The sequence below is a fragment of the Acipenser ruthenus genome, chromosome 31 (genome assembly GCF_902713425.1).
Source record: "Acipenser ruthenus chromosome 31, fAciRut3.2 maternal haplotype, whole genome shotgun sequence".
NCBI classification, from domain to species: Eukaryota; Metazoa; Chordata; class Actinopteri; order Acipenseriformes; family Acipenseridae; genus Acipenser; species Acipenser ruthenus.
The window spans coordinates 7,567,477-7,586,520 of record NC_081219.1 but is presented as its reverse complement, the minus strand read 5'-3'; the positions used below and the strand labels follow the sequence as shown (position 1 = coordinate 7,586,520).

General features: G+C 39.7%; 1 protein-coding gene across 4 annotated transcripts in view; it reads right to left on the bottom strand.

Annotated features, from left to right (window-relative positions):
* The window catches only part of LOC117962782 (G-protein-signaling modulator 1-like), an 81,016-nt gene that overhangs the window by 40,752 nt on the left and 21,220 nt on the right, over positions 1–19,044 (bottom strand). For 3 of the 4 annotated variants that reach the window (XM_059005413.1, XM_059005411.1, XM_059005412.1), the window contains 8 exons: positions 17,954–18,175; positions 16,944–17,079; positions 15,862–16,004; positions 14,357–14,480; positions 13,737–13,852; positions 11,461–11,616; positions 9,623–9,731; positions 4,815–4,926 (listed from right to left, as the gene is read on the bottom strand). In XM_059005413.1, the coding sequence (XP_058861396.1) occupies positions 4,815–4,926; positions 9,623–9,731; positions 11,461–11,616; positions 13,737–13,852; positions 14,357–14,480; positions 15,862–16,004; positions 16,944–17,079; positions 17,954–18,175 (1,118 nt within the window). Of the gene's footprint in view, positions 1–4,814; positions 4,927–9,622; positions 9,732–11,460; positions 11,617–13,736; positions 13,853–14,356; positions 14,481–15,861; positions 16,005–16,943; positions 17,080–17,700; positions 17,755–17,953; positions 18,176–19,044 lie in introns of those variants that run through there. The other variant, XM_059005414.1, reaches the window with a different exon arrangement.

The window sequence follows — 19,044 nt, the reverse complement described above, 5'->3', positions numbered from 1 at the left end:
AATGCTGCCACTGTCAGAGCGTGTTTGATTTCAGGGTGCCGCTTTGATCGCTGCTGTTCCTTCTGAAAGAGCCTGATTTATATGCGATGGAAAGTTTGTGGGTGTGTTTTTAAAATGTTTTTAAATATTAAAAAAACAGTGACAAAACAAGAGCTTTGCTTTACAAATAGGGACATTTCACCCCATTTAAAATGTTTTGACTGCTGCGAAATTTTAAACCACAAATACTCCACATCAGATACATGCAGGTTTTGAAATACGGTGGGGGGACTTGGGGGCTAAAACACCCCCATAAGAGACGAGAGCCCCCTTTTAACGGTTTGAATTAATAACCTGGGGGGCCTCTGTATTGCTTCTGCATTCTGTCGGAGTTGTCAATGTTGGAGCCAGCTGGGAGAGTAGTGTAAGTGTTATAAGTATCATCCACACCAGGTGTGGCGCTGTTTAGAACATGCCCTCTTAACTAGCTCAATTGATGGTTTCTAACGTGCCCGGTCTGCTAACTGAAAGGAACCTAGTGTAAACTGCACTGCTAAATGATATACCGTTAACATAGAAGCTTTTGAAAATGACATGCTTTATCGTTTAGGCATTAACTAGGGGTGTTTGTTTGCCGAAAAGCAAGCAAACAAATTTAAGTTTAGCTTTAAACTGTGGTTACATGTTAAAGGTAAACAAGCCTCCCCACCCCCCCTCCCAAGAGGCAAAGTGTAATTCGAACGCTGGATACATGATTAACCCCTTCAGGATTTGTATGTGTTTTATGTTAATGCACCCTTTCAGAGAGGCTAGGTGGCACTCTGGGTTAACACACTGTAAGCTTGAGTTCTCAATCTGGGTCATATAAGAAATTAGCCCATACCACAAAAACAAAACTAAATCTGCCTTTGTGCAGGCAGTTACAAAAACACCATAAGAGCTGCTCCAGGCAGACTTCAGCAAGTTTGCAGGGCGAATGCGTTTGTACAGCTCATGTTGCCACTGTTGGTACCAGACTTTCTTTGTGGATAAATAAAGAGGACTTCTCCAATGCTGCCAATCCAGCACTTGAAATGAACACTGCTTCACACCAAAATCTGCAAAACAATTAAATATTACTGAAGAACTAGCAAAATGAATGACTTCATATGTCATTTCAGACTTCCACCCCCACCTTCCTGAAGGAATTCTAGGAATTCTATCAACAAATGGTTTGGTTCCTTAATGGACCTTGCAGACTAGCTGTCGCATCAAATCAGAGTTGTACTGGCTTCCACTGTGGCCATGCACCCTGTTACTCCATCCCTTGTAGATCTGCCTCGATATACTATATTAGGAGCACTGCCTATAAGCTGGATTTGTTTACATTGAAGTGCATGTCTCAGCCAGACAGCAAGGAACTCTGGGTGTGAGGAATTTTTCCTTGGACTCCTCTGGTTCCCAGGTCTATAGCAAGAGAATCGATGGTCAAGATCCTGGTCATGAAGTCATAATAACAACCAGTCTATTCAATGTACAGCCAATCAGAGGATAAACAGTCGGTGTGTACCTGGCTCTACAGTATATACGCCTGATCCCGCACCAAAGCAGAGTAAACACGGACTGCAAGGCATTGCTATGGCGACAGCAAGGACAAATAAAGGCAGTTACAATTCCATTGTATTCCATTTCTTACCGGTTTATAAACCTAATATGTATGTTCTCTCCACTGTGCAGCTGGAATTCCATACTTCAGAAAAGGCATTTAAACCTAGGTAACGTCTGACGCAAAGCTTTGTAATTTGGTACTAACATATTAACTAATGTGATTTTTTTTTTAAAAAAATACAGTATTGAATATATTATTATTGTTATAAATCTTTAGGATTTTCACCTCAAAATCATGCAACACAAACCGTTTAATCGAAAGACCACACTGTTTCTGCTACCCATAGTGACAACAATAAAATAATTAACAGCTTCCACAAATGTACTGTGCATCTGGGCCAGTGCAAAGAAAGCCTTTTGATTTACTGCTACAGTTTCAAAAGCAGCTGCAGACACCTCAGAAAGGGCACTATTGACAAATGTGCTGTAATGATAAGGATTAGAATAACTAAAACAGAGGTCAGAGAACTATTGGCAAACTTAGATCACAACATGGTCTCATATGAAGTGCTTTTTAAAACCCCAAAAGTAATGACTAAAGCTAAGGTTTACATTTTATTTATTTTAAAAAGGCAAACTATGAAGGAATGAAACAGAGACTAACAGAAGTAGATTGGAGTAAAATAGAGACAACATCCACAGAAAAAGGATGGCTGTTTTTTAAAAATGTAGTACTAGAGGCGCAAAACAATTGCATCCCAAAAGTAGACAAATCTAAATCTAAAACAAAATGGCCAGAATGGTTTAATAGATCAATTAAAAATATATTCAGAGAAAAAAAGGCACTTTCAGAGCGTTTAAAATGGACTAAGAACAAAGTACACAGAAAGAGTAAGTCAAAAAGGAAGTTAGAAAGGACAACAGAGTGATAGAAATGAACATTACCAAGAGGGCTAAAATCAATTCCAAAACATTTTTCCAATATTATAACAGCAAAATAACATTCAAAGGGGAAGTAAAATGTCTAAGAGATACAAATGGCATCATCATAGATGAAGAGAAAAAAATAGCAAATATATTAAATTATTACTTTTCACAAGTTTTTACAAAGGAGGATACGGACAACATGCCCCACATGTCGACCTGTTCTTATCCAGTTTTAAATAACTTTAGCATAACAGAGGCAGAAGTGTTAAAGGGACTAGGAGCTCTTAAAATAAACAAATCCCCTGGGCCGGATGAGATCCTCCCAATAGTACAATAGAAATGAAAGAAGTTATTTACAAACCGCTAACCAAGATCATGCAACAGTCTCTTGAGACACGGGTTGTACCGACAGACTGGAGAATTGCAAACGTAATGCCGATCCACAAAAAGGGAGACAAAACCAAACCAGGTAACTACAGACCAATAAGCCTGACTTCTATTATATGTAAACTTATGGAAACTATAATAAGATCCAAACTGGAAAATTACTTATATGGTAACAATATCCTGGGAGACAGTCAGCATGGTTTTAGGAAAGGGAGATCGTGTTTAACTAACCTGCTTGATTTTTTTGAGGATGCAACATCGACAATGGATCATTGCAAAGCATACAACATGGTTTATTTAGATTTCCAGAAAGCTTTTGACAAAATCCAGCATAAAAGATTAATTCTCAAACTGAACGCAGTAGGGATTCAAGGAAATGCATGCACATGGATTAGGGAGTGGTTAACATGTAGAAAACAGAAAGTACTGATTAGAGGAGAAACCTCACAATGGAGCGAGGTAACCAGTGGTGTACCACAGGGATTAGTATTAGGTCCTCTGCTATTCCTAATCTACATTAATGATTTAGATTCTGGTATAGTAAGCAAACTTGTTAAATTTGCAGACGACACAAAAATAGGAGGAGTAGCAAACACTGTTGCAGCAGGAAAGGTCATTCAAAACTGGGCAGACACATGGCAAATAATATTTAATATAGAAAAGTGTAAGGTACTGCATGCTGGCAATAAAAATACCATATGGGAGTATGATAGAGATGGCTGCAGGGGTGACGTCAGACCAGAAACAGAAACCAAAACCAAAGTACTGGCGGGTAAAACTGAGACACTGTGGCGCTCAGCTCTTCATTAAACAAACAAATAAACAAACACTTGAACAAACACAGACCAAAATACTCAAAGAAAAGGGCACACTGGCCAAAAAAACAAACACTATAACAGAACACAAAACAATGAAAATGAGTACCCTTCAAGAAGGTGAGTAGACAGATAGGGTTATAGGATAGCAAGGATTTGCAGTTTCTCCAGACAGACACGTCTCTGTTCTCCACTCCGAACAACGACTAACTAGCTATCAATTATTATTATATTTATATTATTATTATTATTTAGCATTATTATTAGTATTATTATTATTATTATCCCTCAGTCACATTTGGCACGGGTTTAATAAGGATGTGTGACTGTCAGCTATTTCATTAATCAGTAGCTGATCAGTCACGCATCCTCACAAGGTTTTTACAAATAACAAATAATGGCGGCGGCTTTTCGTCCGCTCCACTAACAATAATAATACAATTAAATAAGGCTTTTCACTGGTCATATATACATAAAATCATAATAATAATAATAATAATAATAATAATAATAATAATAATAATAATAATAACAGCACACATATATATATACAATTGAAGAAGGAATCTATGAAAAAGACCTAGGAGTTTATGTTGACTCAGAAATGTCTTCATCTAGACAATGTGGGGAAGCTATAAAAAAAAGGCCAACAAAATGCTCGGATATATTGTGAAAAGTGTTGAATTTAAATCAAGGGAAGTAATGTTAAAACTTTACAATGCATTAGTAAGACCTCATCTAGAATACTATGTTCAGTTCTAGTCACCTCGTTACAAAAAGGAGATTGCTGCTCTAGAAAGAGTGCAAAGAAGAGCGACCAGAATTATTCCTGGTTTAAATGGCCATCTACTTGTTTGTATCCTTTCTTATCTTCTTATGTTCTTATGATTGACTTATTTAAGGTCACAAATAATGTTGTAATCAATTTTCTATAATTAGACCTGTTATGTATTCTCTTAAAATATTATTAAAACTATTAACTATACAGAACACTATCATTATAATTTATTGAAAAAACAAGATTATACCATGTTTAGATGTTGATAAAGCTCTGTAGAGTCTTGAGGAGACTATTAGTTTAGAACCTAAAGCAACAGTCCACCTCTGGTCTGGACCTACCTTGAGCCTCAAACTCTGATCCACAGGGTGACAGGTCCTTTCCCATTCCAAGGGCAGTCATCAACTGCTCCACATTCATCCGGGCAGTCAGTTCCCCGTTACAATCCCCAATCTGCAGAGACAAACAGGCAGTCGACTTACTTGCCCCACACAACCCCTCAGAGAGTGTCATGGTGCTAGGCGGGTGAGAGCAGGTTTTAGTTGAAGGTTGAAGTACTGTGTTGAAGTGCAGTTCTGTATTTTGATCCACACACTAGCTGTATTTTGTGATTCAGGTCTGAGTTAGTTGCCAGAGTCACTGCTTTAGCTCAGTGGTAGAATCCCTGCTTTAGAAGAGGACCTGGATTCAATCTGTATAAGTACAGTTGCACTTGTCTTTTCTCAAGTAGTGAATGGTGGGCCACACATATTGTCACAAGGATTTTTCTTGGCCCACAGATGGCTTGAAATATGGAATTTCTGGAGAACTATAAATATTTATGGCAATTGATAGCTGGCAATATTCCCTTCTTAAATTAATAATTTTATGCTTATTTACTTTTTTGTACCATTGTAGTTGGCTAGGCGACCTGGCTTTAACACTGCCATAATTCTGAGCTGAAATTTGAACATTTTCTCCAAGAATAGCACAGATGAATTTTGTGTGTAGACAGGACAAGACAACCTGCCTGTCTTTATTATGTATGACTTCTTATCCCATCTCCAAGTTTCAACTCCAAATCTTAGCTCAAAGGTTTCCAAAATTTCATTTTTCAAGCCAGCCATAGTCCAAAAAAAGGCCTTTTTGACAGTCATACTTTCTCAATAGTTATTGCCTGGGTTTATTATTTACGGTCACCAGACCTGCATTATAAATAAACCTTCTTGCACTTTGGATTCTTGTTGTCTGCCTTTCATTGAGCACTGCATCACTCCTGCACCTGCACACTGTTAACCACTTTGCCACAGTCCTGTGTTACTGAAGTGCATATTAACCAACAGTTAAATGATTGTAGCTAACAAATAATTCAATAAATCCTGTTGTGCACTTGCATTTCCTTTTCATTTTGGAATTTGTGTTTGATCGCCACTCACACAGAATAGCCTCTCTGTTTTTGCTTATCCTCCCTGCCTGACTTTTTTTTGGAGATGTGAAAATGAGCAGCAATGGAGGACAGAGATGATATGGGGTTCTGCAGAGCTTCCACAACCTTTACCCTGTCAGTAAGTGAGAGTTCATTTCTCCGCTGAGACATTTTCGTACTGAAACTGCGGTACTGTACAACTTTTGCTGAAACTTCTGTTCAAGCCTCTTTTCCACTGTACAACCGAGCCGCGCTGGGGCCGTACCGAGCCCTCGCGGTGCGGTTAAGGACAGCCTGGGTTGTTTTTCCACTGCAGAGCCAAGCCGTGCTACTGACGTCACATGCAACGAAAGACAGTTATTATTAATTATAGTTATTAATTCATTCAGTTTGCCAAAAGAAGCGCAATAGACCAATGGTACAGCTGTATCTTGTATTGCTATGTTTTGTAAATATATTTAGGAATTTCTTTATAATCCTCACATTTTACTAATTATATCGAATAAAGTTCAATTAGTTCTGTTGAAGGGGGAAAAAAGAAGGTTTTAAAAATATGATTTGTCAAAGATATCCCATTTAAGGACAGTTGTTGTTTCTAGAGTTGTTTTTTGTTTGAGTGCTGAAAAAAGAAAAAAAGAAAGAAGCTGCGAGAGAGCAGCGAGAGACGTAGTTGTATGTATGGTACAGCTGGATTTAGTTTTACTATATTTTTGTAAATAAATTTAGCATTGTTTTATTTTCCGCATTTATTTTCTTTAGATTTATATAATAAAGGTCAAGGATGAGAAATTTGGTAAAATGTTGTGTTTTTGAGTGTGTAAGTTAAGTGTACCGTACCCACGGTTTACGTTCATTTGCTTCAAGTCGTCAGAAATTCGGGCATAAACTTTCTCATTTCTGACGCACGACTCCAGATTTTCCTGAACATTTCTATCTGCCCACAGAGAAACTAGAGCCTGCACTTCCTCAGCATCCCAAGGCTTTACTCTTCTCTCATCACACTCGCTGCCCGCCATGTTGTTTGTTGTTTTACTTTCTGGAGTGTACTGGCTGATGCAACGTAATGACGAAAATCCTTAACCCTGCCCCTGGCTCGGCTCGCAGTCGGATTCAGATGTCTCGTTGGCTCGACAAATAGCCAGTGGAGAACCACCCATACCCGGACCCATACCGAGCCCTCACGGGTCGGATGTGCTAGTGGAGAACCACCCGTACCCGTACTGCGCCCTCACGGGTCGGATGTGCCAGTGGAGAACCACCTGTACCCAAACCCGTACTGCACCCTCAAGGGTCCAGATGTGCCAGTGGAGAACCACCTGTACCCATACCCATACCGAGCCCTCTCGGGTCGGATGTGCCAGTGGAGAACCACCCAAACCTGTACCCGTACTGCACCCTCAAGGGTCCGGATGTGCCAGTGGAGAACCACCCATACCCATACCAAGCCCTCACGGGTTGGATGTGCCAGTGGAGAACCACCCGTACCCGTACCCATACTGATCCCTCATGGGTCGTACCCATACCCATACTGATCCCTCACGATGTGCCAGTGGAGAAGGGGTATTAGTGTACAGACAAAGCGCAACACTGGTGAGAAGCCAGCCAATCGTCTCACTAAAGCAAAATCTGTTTTTTTTTAATCATGTCAATAAACCTAAATTTTAATAGCACATTTTTAATAGAGGAAAATCGGTTCCCATTATAGGGTCTCGCTAAAGCGTTCGTCCTGCTTAAGCGCGTCCCGTTTAGCTGGCATGTACTGTACTACACTAGGTTAAAGAAAGCCATGCTTTCAGAAAGTGCTGCACTTTCTCAGTCTCCTCCCCTTCAACAGCTTCTTTCCTGTCATTAACTAACTAGATGCTTCACCTACTGACTTACGTACATTCAGTCAGTAACATGCTTGGACCCTGAAGACACTGCTAGGTGAAATCACACAGGAAGTGCAAGTGGAAGAGATTTCCTGAGTAAGGCATGGAAACTGGGAACTATCTTTAACATAATGTAGTACCAGATATCATGCTTCAAAATGAAAATACATGTTTGCTATATTCACAAAACTATACTTTTGACCTATGTAACAAATAGAAGTGCAAAACAGGTGAGATTTATGGAATAATTTGGTTAGCTACAATTTCTTTACCTGCTGTAAGCCTTATATACTGCACACTTGGTCACACGGATACTCATGTTGTGCGTTATTTATTTCAAAATGATATGGCCAGTGCAGAAAGTGTATTTGTCTCTTATCCTGCACTTCATTCTATCAATTTCAGATCAGAATTGAAAATTAGATACAAAATAAAATAAAGAGGCATTACTTTAGACAGAGGTGTTTGATATGGTTTCATCAGAACAGTAGATTAGATCTTTCCTGGAAACCATTTTGGAAATGGAATGGGGTTGGGTATGAACAGTATCAGGTATCGTGCAAAGTTACAGACTGTAAATTAATACAAAAGCAGACAAAGTTAACAGTAATTAATATTGAAAGATACAATAGCTTCAAATATAGGGCCCTAGGATGGGAAGCAGTGTGGCCTATTTGTTAGAACTGAGGGACTGGGAGATAGGGTGGCTTAATGGTTAGAACTTAAGGGCTGGAGCAGTGTGACCTAGTGGTTACAGTTGAGGGACTGAGAGGCAGTGTGTCCTAGTGGTTATAGTTAAGGGACTAGCAGCATTGTTGCTTAATTTTCAGAGCCAAGTTACTGGGAGGCTGTATGGCATTATAATTTGGACTGAGGGCCGAGGGGTAAACTGGCCTACAAATGCCTGAGGTGAAAGACTTCCACAATTGTGAATAAGATTTTTTTTAAACTCTTGTGGGATATCATTTTTAAAACCCTGCCACCCAGTTACAATAGGTAGGCCCCTTGAAAGGGAGGCTATCTCAGTCTTGCTATCCTTAGTTTAGCTGACTTGTGGCTCAGGCCTGAGAGACCAGGCAGGCAGACAGCACTGGAGTTTAGCCTGAGGGGCCTCAGACCTCCCTCTGCATTCCTGTGGACAGGGTCTGTGGATGAAGCATGTCCTGTGAAAAGATGGCAAGTACAGCTATGTGTATCTAAATAGCTCAGTCGAGAAACGCCCAATAGAACTGCTGTAAACAAGGCATGAGTAACCAATCCCATTTCACAGATATGCCTTGATTCACTACATTTGGAAAGACATTATGCACAGCGTTGGCTGTACCTCAGTCATACTAGAGCCACCATTCAACTTAGTTTAAAATCTGGGCAGCCAACATTATTCCTGTGTACAGATAGGGAAGCCGGATGCTAAATGAGCTCATTCTGAAATTCCAGAACTGAGCTGGTCTTTAACTGATTACACCAAGCGCTGGTTTATGAGAAAAAGTTCCTTTACTCTACAATACACTTTGGAATGGAATTGCTGTAAACTTGCGCTTCAGTTGTATATACTAGTTGGGTATTCCATTGGAACCAGAAATGTGTGTTCCAATTCTGCTGATCACCTCATCGCTAGCAGTGTGTAATTTTCCACAGGAATGCCCAATAATTTTCATTTTACTGTGAATATGATTTATTCAAGATGTTTTCCAGTTTTTTTTTCATATTTCTCTGCTCGTTACATGCTATAAACATTTATAAGGAGCAAACTGTTTTTGAGCTACATATTAAAATCTAAATATGGTCTTTTCTATTAAAAGCATGACACAAGTTTAATCAAGATCTGAGACCACGCTGTACTGGGGGTGTAATGATTGGTCTGCAGTCTTACCTCCCGAGAGGTCTCTAGGTGCTTGCTGGCGAAGTGCAGAGCTTGCCGGTGGTTTCCCAGCGAGACGTAGGCATTCCCCAGACTCCAGCACGCTCGACCCTCACCCACCCTGCAGACAAACAACACAGTGCAGAGAAATGTGATAAGCATGTATACCTAGTGGACCAGCAACTGGAGTGACAGTTTTAGAGCTCTGAGTGGAAAATAAGTGGGAGTTATCAGATGTTGAATTGTTTGCTCAGTGAACTATGTATAGGAGGAAAACATGACAAGTGGAAATGACTGAGCGTGCGAAAGATAAGTTAAAAGACATGGTTTTCGACAGATGTATTGTATCAAGCTTGCGAAAGAGAATATATATGCACTGACCTGTATTTAACCTATGGTATATATCATAACGATATGTTTTCAGTAGAAATAGAAAGGTAGTTGCAGACAACCCTGAGCTGCGATTCCGAACACCTCCAGATCTCCTATCCACCCCCTGAAGGAGTATTATACCGTCACCTCCCAGTAGAAAAGGGTAACTTTGGCGTCATCTTAAATCTGCTGTTTGATGCTAGTGACCACCTTTACATAACTAAATGTAACAGAAGTTTAATACATGCACGTTTGTGCTTTGGAATCAAATGTAATCAAGTCTTAATTATACTTTATTGATAATCATTGATAATGACAATAACAAATTGAAACACAGCCCTACAACACAGAGAGACTCAAACAGGCACTATAGAGCTATGGTCAAAAGTTTTGCAGCACCCTATAGAATTAACACATTTTGCTTCGAATGAAACCTGTTGAATAATGTTATGTTAAAATATTAATTTACATACCACTTTTTAGTTTTCCATATACTTAACGAAAAACTGCCAAAAATTGAAAAATGTGACATTTAAAAAATCTAACATGAAATACTGCACTACTATTATGGATTCCGGTAGACTCATTGTCTATCTGTTAATAAATATACAAGTTTGGGCAATCAAAAAATGAGTCTTTGAACAGGCACATGGAATACTGTGCATGTTCACTGAGACATTTCTTTATCATTACCAGTGTGAATTGGTATTAATACCACTGTGATACCATTGGTGAGTCCACATATTAAAATGTTACCACTATGGGTATTTCGCAACACTACCACTGTTTATAAAAAATGAAATAAGAGATAGTACTGTGCTGCAGCTTTACTTTTCATCAGGATCACACACTGGAACCACACAGTGACTTTAATGTTAGTTTTGACAATGTACAGCATTTCTATACAGTAAGTGCACCAGAATATTTGGATTTCAATGGAAAAATGAGGATAGAAACAAGCTGGCTACTAAAAAGCATGATTTCGTCTGTGAACACAGCTTAATACAGTGCTCCATCTTGTGGATACAATATAGATTTACATTTAACAGTACACATTCTTGTCTATTTACCTAATTATTTATTACTAATTACGGTGACGCTTAAAGTAATTGTAGCCAACAAAATAATTCCATAAATCGTAGACATTTTGCACTTCTGTTAGCTACATAGGTCCCAAATGTGCAGTTAAAAAAATAAGAAATTATACAAGTAAATAAACAAATAAATAAATAGGGTTAGTTTGACATGTATTGTCATTTTAAAACATTATATGATACCACTTGATATTAAAGAAAGCTCTCAGTTTCTATGCCTTATTGGGTTATCAGTTTGCCTGCACTGGTGTTGAGAGAGTGCTGGCTGTACCTATCCCTCAGTCCGCTCCCCCCCCTCGCCCTGGTGTTGAGAGAGTGCTGGCTGTACCTGTCCCTGAGCCCGCCCACCCCCTCGCCCTGGTGTTGAGAGAGTGCTGGCTGTACCTGTCTCCAAGCTCCTGGGCGATCAGCAGGTGTTTGAGGTGGTACTCGATGGCTCTCTCGTACTCCTGCAGCAGTGTGAAGGTGTTCCCCAGGCTGTAGCAGGCCTGGGCCTCCATCACCTGGTCCTTCAGCTGCCGAGAGAGATGCAGCGTCTTCCTGGGGGCAGAGAGAGGAACACAGTTACCACAGAGAAATAGTCTATTACAAATTCTACACAACGGGCTACATTTTCAAATCTATTCACTCTAAATTAGCATTAGCAAGCTTTTATCAGAAAGGACAATAAAGTAACTAAAACAGAAATAAACTACAGTACCCATACATTTAATTCAGGGGCTTGCAAGTAGTGGTATTTATCATATATTTAGAATTTTTAGGGTGTTTTTTTTTCCCCCTTTCACTTTAAAATTGTGCTGAAAACAATTTGGATTTAAAAAAGCACAGATTTTTTCCAGTCTCCAGTCTCACACATGGGTAACCTATATCAAGTAAAATGTTTAAATCCAATTAGATTTGTTTTATATATCTATGGAGGTGGTCATATACTAAAGTAATAGAACATGGGAGCATAAGAAGTTTGTGAAGGAGAAGAGGCCATTCGGTCCATCAAGGCTTGTCCCTTCCAACCACACATCATTCTCCCCTACTTAGGAGATCTAATTAAATAGGACAGATTCCAGTTATTTTTTAATTGTTCCTAGTGTTTTAAATGTTTCCACTTCACCTGGTAGGCTATTTGAAAATGTTTTACTGTGTAAAAGCATGCTTCAACCTTTTCCAAACTTCAACTCCAGTGATGCCCTCTAGGCATAATCTCTGTGGTAAATTCTAAGTAGTGACCTCAGCCCTTTACCTCCTATAACTGCATTATGCCTCAAGATACATTTCATGAAGCAGGGTAATCTAGAGTGAGGGGCCGTGTGAAAAGGCAAAATGTAAAATGTATTTTCTTTGTAAGTGTGTGTACAGACAGTGTAAGGGTTGATGTTAGACAGTGAAGGCAGACAGACGCAGCAGGTCACCAATTTATTGGGAAATCTCAGGATCCTTTGGTCATACATAACTCAGGCAGGTTCATTACAGGCACACATACCATTTACACATAACCCTTTCCTGGTTCCTTTCCTGACTTCTAACATAGTTACTTCCACCTAGGGTTGCCAACTCATCCCATAATTTCAGGACACTTTAAGACAGGTCAGGTTTTTCAACTCACCTCTCTAAACAGCAAATCAATTGATTTTATTCAACATGTAAAGTGAGTGTAACAAGTGTGTCGCTAAAGGAATTGAATTGTTTGCTTACAAGTTAGCAAAAGTACACACCTGGGAGGCGGGAATTACTTCCTGGGAGGATCGTTTCCTTCAATCACACCCATACAGCCTGCTGATTTGCTGTATTTGTCTGATTGGGCAGGACTGTGTGAAGCAGTAAGAACTATTAAATAAATAGAAACTTAACCAGAAGGTTAAACAAGTGTGGGTGAGTTCAAAATTCTCTATAACGACGGAATTACACTATTTTGATAGATATTGTTTACCATATAAAATTTAAAGCAACATGATTTTAATACATGTTGTTATGATGCTCTCCGGATAGAATCGGCACCAAAATTAAACACATTTATTGAAGCCGCTCACACAATCCACACCCACTTGTTGATTAAAGTCGATTCATTTGTGGTTTAGAGGTGAGTTAAAAAATCTGACCTGTCTTAAAGTGTCTGGGAATTATGGGGCCAGTTGGCAACCCTACTTTCACCCCGGCCCCTCACACTTCAGCCCTGCTCCCTCTCTCGCTCTGTCCCACTCCATCAGCTGCTCCAACTCCACTAACCCTCTTCCTCGTGCGCAGCGTGGGGGAGGAAGCACGCTCGCAGAGGGGCGTGGTTAGGACTTTAACACCTGAAAGGCACAGTACTGCTTATAGAGGTTCAGTGCAACAGCAGTACTAGTAGTGTTAGTTCAAAGAAAGGAAATCAGGAAACATCAAACCCAATTCAGCAATAAAAACAAATACAGAAAGTAATTAAAATGCATTGGGAAATGTGTTATCATGGAAAATAAAAATCAGTAACAGCACTCCTAACTTCAAATTTATTGTCTGCTGCTACAAAACATTATATCTGCAAAAACCAAACCAAAAAAAAAAAAAATGTAACACAGCAATGAGCATTCAGTTACCTTCATGTAAACAGATCTGATCTGATCTGATTGGGTGGGCTCTGATTACCCAGAAATCTCATTACCTGAAGAGGTCCTGTGTATTGCACTTACCTGTAATACTCAGTGGCAATGCTGAACTGACCCAGGAATATGTGAGCATTGCCCAGGTTACTGTAAGCTCTGCGTTCCGCTGCTTTATCACCAAACTCCTTTGCTATTGAGAGCCGCTGCAAGAGAACATAAGAACATGTGCAATCATTGATTGTCCAGTTCCAAGAAGCTAAATGCTAGGAAAGCTATGACAAGTCAGTTCTTAAAGGATCCCAACGTGGCTTGGTTGCTCATTCTATACCTTCACCACTCTGTGTAAAGAAGTGTCTCCTCATTACTCTCTATGTAAGAAGTGTCTCCTGCCCTCTGTCCTAAGTCTATCTCCACCTAATTTCCAGCTGTGTCCTCCGGTTCTGTTAACTGTGATGTGCTTAATTATTGGCTAGGGTTAACTCTGTCATCACCTTTTAAGATTTGAAAATCTCCCCTAAGCAGTTTGAGTTTTAGGATGTATTGAATTCTTCCAATTCAAAAAGCAGATTCCATCATAATGAATATATAAGTAGTATTAATATAGGATCAGATTTGATAAAATAAATCGAATCTGATTGCCAAACAATTGGTGTTCACGAGAGCACTGACAAGTGCATTATAACTGTAAGAATTTTAGATGACGTTACCTCTTTGTGGAAGTTGATGGCCTCTACAAAGTTTCCCAGCAGGTAGTGGGTGTTACCCAGGTTTCCGAAGACTCGCCCTTGTGCTGCCCGATCCCCAAGCTCCTTCACCAAGGACAGGTTCATCCTGCAACCCAGAACACAGTCTTTACCATGGACAAAAGGCTTTGCATATCTTATTTACACTGGTTTCCATATTTGATAAATATTATACCAAATAGCCTGCAATCACCTATCATCTTTATAGTCTTTTATGTAAATTCATTTAATATGGTTTATTCTGTAGAAAGACATTATGCTTAACAGTAACTCAGCATCCGCCTAGGGTTCTCATTAATGGGCAGTAAAGAGGAAACGTTCACAGAAGGAACCTCAAAAGAAGATGAGCTAAGGCACCCCAGTCATACAAATCAAAGCTTATATTCAGGGCTAGTCTTCTTTTTAGTGTAAATGGAAAACAAATAACATTAAAACAATTCTCATTGTGACCTAGTCAGTGTTTAATGATGTGGTTTTCTTCTCTTTTATTAGATACGATTATTAGCTAAATGTTATCAAGAAATTGGTACTCAATTGGAAACTAAGGAAAGAACAGGTTTTCTTGTATTAAATTTAACATGTTAATGTAACTAATGTATTGAATACCTGCCGACAAAGCAATTGCGAGTATGAGTAGCGAGTAACAGCACGCCAAGCCTATGAAGACCAACAGACTCTTTTGTAATTTTGTTAATAAAAGGATGTGTACGCAGAGAACAGTTTTAAATTTGTAAAGGGCCATTGTCTCCGATATAAGACTCACATTCACCCCATCCTCACTCTAAAGCACTCTGCGATACTTTCTGATTCCCACAGGCTATGGGCAATTTAACTGATAAATGAATGGAGGTTCCAGAGTATGAGGCTTTAAACATCTCTCAAAGAAGGCCATACAGCGCTTACCAATTTACTGAAGAGAAAGCAATAATACATTTCTTACAGCTCTTACCAATTTACTGAAGAGAGAGCAATAATACATTGCACTAGAGTTAGAAGGGCTGTATTTAGTGTGATCATTCGAGGATAGAAGTTTTTTTTATAATTATTTCTGTAAAGTAATTGTGTCTATCATTATTGTTAGGTACAGTTAAGGACTAGGAACGTGTATTTGCAGAAAGTTACAGTCTGAAAGGGATATTTTAACACCAGCGGTGCTGCTGTGTTGTTTGTTTGTTACTGGCCTGCACGGTTTGCTAAACCAAGTAGGTAGGTTGTGCAGAAGCTGCAGAGCAGAAAGCAAGTACAAAGATCGGATAGCTAGTCTGACAGAGCCGCTAGACCAGCAGCAGGCAATCAAGCAGTTAAAGCAGTTTGTAGACTCCCAGGAGGAGTTGCATGTGTCCTCACTAGAGGCAGGTGGGAGGTGGGTGAACCGGACAGGGAGTGCAGAGCAGCACGCAGGAGGAGAGGAGAGTACAGAACCAGCAAACATGTTTCTTGCTCTTGTGTTGTGGTCTGTAGTCACTCACTCGTAGAAATCAGTGGCTTTCTGCAGTGTCTCACGCACATCCGGCGGCAGGTCTCCAGGATCCTGGGAAAAGCTCCATGACTGCTGCTTCCCCTTGGCATGGAAGACATTCCCGCTGTTATACAGCGCCCTGGCCTCCCCCACCTGCACGGCAACACACCACACAAGGTCTGTTTAGAAATGGTACTGGAAACAGTGTCATGTTTAGAGTCAACGTGTTACTTACTGTTGCAGTGTATTCCAGTATATTTGTCATTACATAATTCATTACATATTCTAATTATTAACATATCCTGTTGATTGTACCCAAACAGATTCAGCTATCAGTACCGGCACCTTGATTACCACTCATCTTGGACTAGTTAATTTTACCTCAGGTAAGGTAGTCCACGATTATTCAGGGTCTGTGAAACCTTGCTCTTTTTTTTTTTTTTACACAGACTTATTGTATAAACAAAACATAAAATAAAAGTTCTCTGACATTAAGCGTCCAAAACAATCTGAAAATTTTATTCATCACATATATGATCTACTGATAACAGCTGGACAGTAAGTTATACGGTATAAGCATACTGTAATAATAATACAAACACAATTAGGCATTACTGGAAAAGAGTACAGATTGCAGAGGCTCCACTTTTGATAAATGAAGTCATGACACTTACAGGTTTTTATTTAACAAAATGAGCTGTTCATTTATAACCTTTTTCTTCCCAACACATTTCTGCTAAGACTTGCAGGCCACCACAGCCCACTTGTTTTGCCCCCTGCCCACACTTCATTTTGCAGTGTCCTCATGCTTTTCCCATAGTTATACCATGTTTCTGAATATGCTTTACCATACCTCTCTGGGCTTTACAGTGCTTACCTGTGCTTATCTGTACTTACCTGTGCTTACCTGTGCTTTACCATGCTTTAACTCTGCTTTATTGCACTTTGGGAAAAGTGCAATAAAGCAACACTTTGGGAATCACTGCTCTGGGTCTGTTCCTGGATACTCTGTCTAGTGGGTAAGCATGACAGATTCTTCCTGGTTTGGATGGTGTTCGTAAGAAGGTCTGGTGTTGGTGGGATGGACTGTACCTTGTCCTGAAGCTCGCGGGCGATGTCCAGGTGTCTCTGGCTGCACACGGCCGCCTCGTCATAACGTCCCAGAACCTTCAGAGTGTTCCCTAGGTTACCGCTGGCCTTCCCCTCACCGACCCGGTCACCAATCGTCCTGCACAGGGGAGAGAGAGAAATCATCCTTCTATCTACCTGCAGACAGACTACCAGTACACTGTATACAGTATACACTACAACAGTCATATCTATCCATCCTAGTTTCTTTTGAATGATGTCCTATTGGTTTGGTCCTGCTAGGATACAAATGGGACAGACTCTGCATTCACAGGTATGGGTGATGGTAATGCGGCAGACCTTGTCAGGTACTGTATGGGTAACGTTAGAAACCTTGAAGTAGATGGAGCTAACAAAATCATTCTGGGAAATCTTACCTAATATGCATGGCCATCCTTTCGCAGGTCTCACATTTTCATGCACACATTATAACAGAGGAATTCGATTTATTAATGTTAATTTATTTGAAGCTGTTAGTGAAGAAAGAGGTTGCATGAAGGAACACAGTGGACATTGAAAACACATCAAGCACAGAAAAAGCAGCGACTCGTGCAGTACTCAAAGGTGTGCCTATGCATAATGCTTTGAGAGTTCTAAAGAAAATACATGTTGTGGGGTTTTATTTGGAGGGGGGTTATATAGAAACAAATACAATGAGGAATCAGGAAATGTTCTGAATTGTTTTGCTTCAAAAAAACTCAAACTGCCACAAGCAACTCACATGTCTGATTTCTTTCAACAGGAAGTGCAGCACAGAAAAAAGGGCAAGAGACGCCTTGAATTAAAAAAAAGATTAAATCAAATACATGTTTAATATAATGTGTGCATCTCTCATTTAAGAACAGGTGAGCTGTATGAAGTGATGGCAGTAAATATTAGATAAGATTTACTGGAATTATTTTGTTTTAAGGTCTGTGTACTTTAAATGCAAAACAATACTTTTTAACTCATTGTTGTAATGTAGTTCTGCGTACCTGGCAAGCGTGAGGTCATGCCGATGGTACTCAAGCGCCTTGGCATACTCTTTGAGGTAGAAGTAGGCGTTGCCCAGCTGGCTGTAAATGGCACTCAGGGTCTTTAGGTCCTCAGTGCCCACCTGCACTGCTGCTTCGAAGAAGGCCGTCCCACCCTTGAAGTCTCCACCCTTACACAGCCACTCCCCTTCCAGAGCGAGCTCCAGACAAGAGGCTTCCATCCTGCAACACACACAACCACTGTTACCAGTGAGACTGGCAGAGCACTCCTTTATTATAAATCATGACATCAATGAGGCACTGTATAAAACAACACAGGTCCCAGGGACAAAAATATTACATACATGTAGGAAGCAGATTTTTACATAGAGAAAACAATCTACTGGATACTGTATGTACTAAGATGTACCAGTTAAAACACTGGGTTCAAAAACTCCTTCATTGCTGTAATTCACATTTCCAAACCTTTAAATACTAATTGTCATGCAGTACAACAAGCTCTTAATAAAACAAACAACAAAAAAGTGAGAACATTTTCATGTGCATTCTAAATGATGATTGACTTGAGCAAGCAAATTCATCTCCATATTTATAAGACATTCCCAAAAGGCTAGGCATCCTGAGACTGTAACATAAGAAGCTATGAAATACAATTCCAACTTCATAGGCCCCCAAAAAAGAGCTTCCTTGTTCCCTGCTCAGTCTGTATTCACGGCACAGCAGCAGGCCTCCTGTCTTAGGCTTTTTTCTCCAGTAGAATATTTTGGGTTTGGCCCTTACCCTTACCAAGTGCTGGGATGAATATTAAATAATGAATTAAATATATAAATAAACATTGCCTGAAATGTATTCATAGGCAACCGTTTGTATTTATTTGTAAAACATGATTTTTAAATGAGTGTACCAAAAATATTCCATGTTAAGAAATAAACAAGTACAGTATGTCAGTAACATCTTTAAATACACAATTAGTGCTATCAGTATACTGAAATAGTAAATCACTATTAACTCCCCAGATAGATGCCTCCATATACTCCCATATATACTCTCATATTTTGATCAATAATGTGCTGAAGAATATCCTTAGCAAG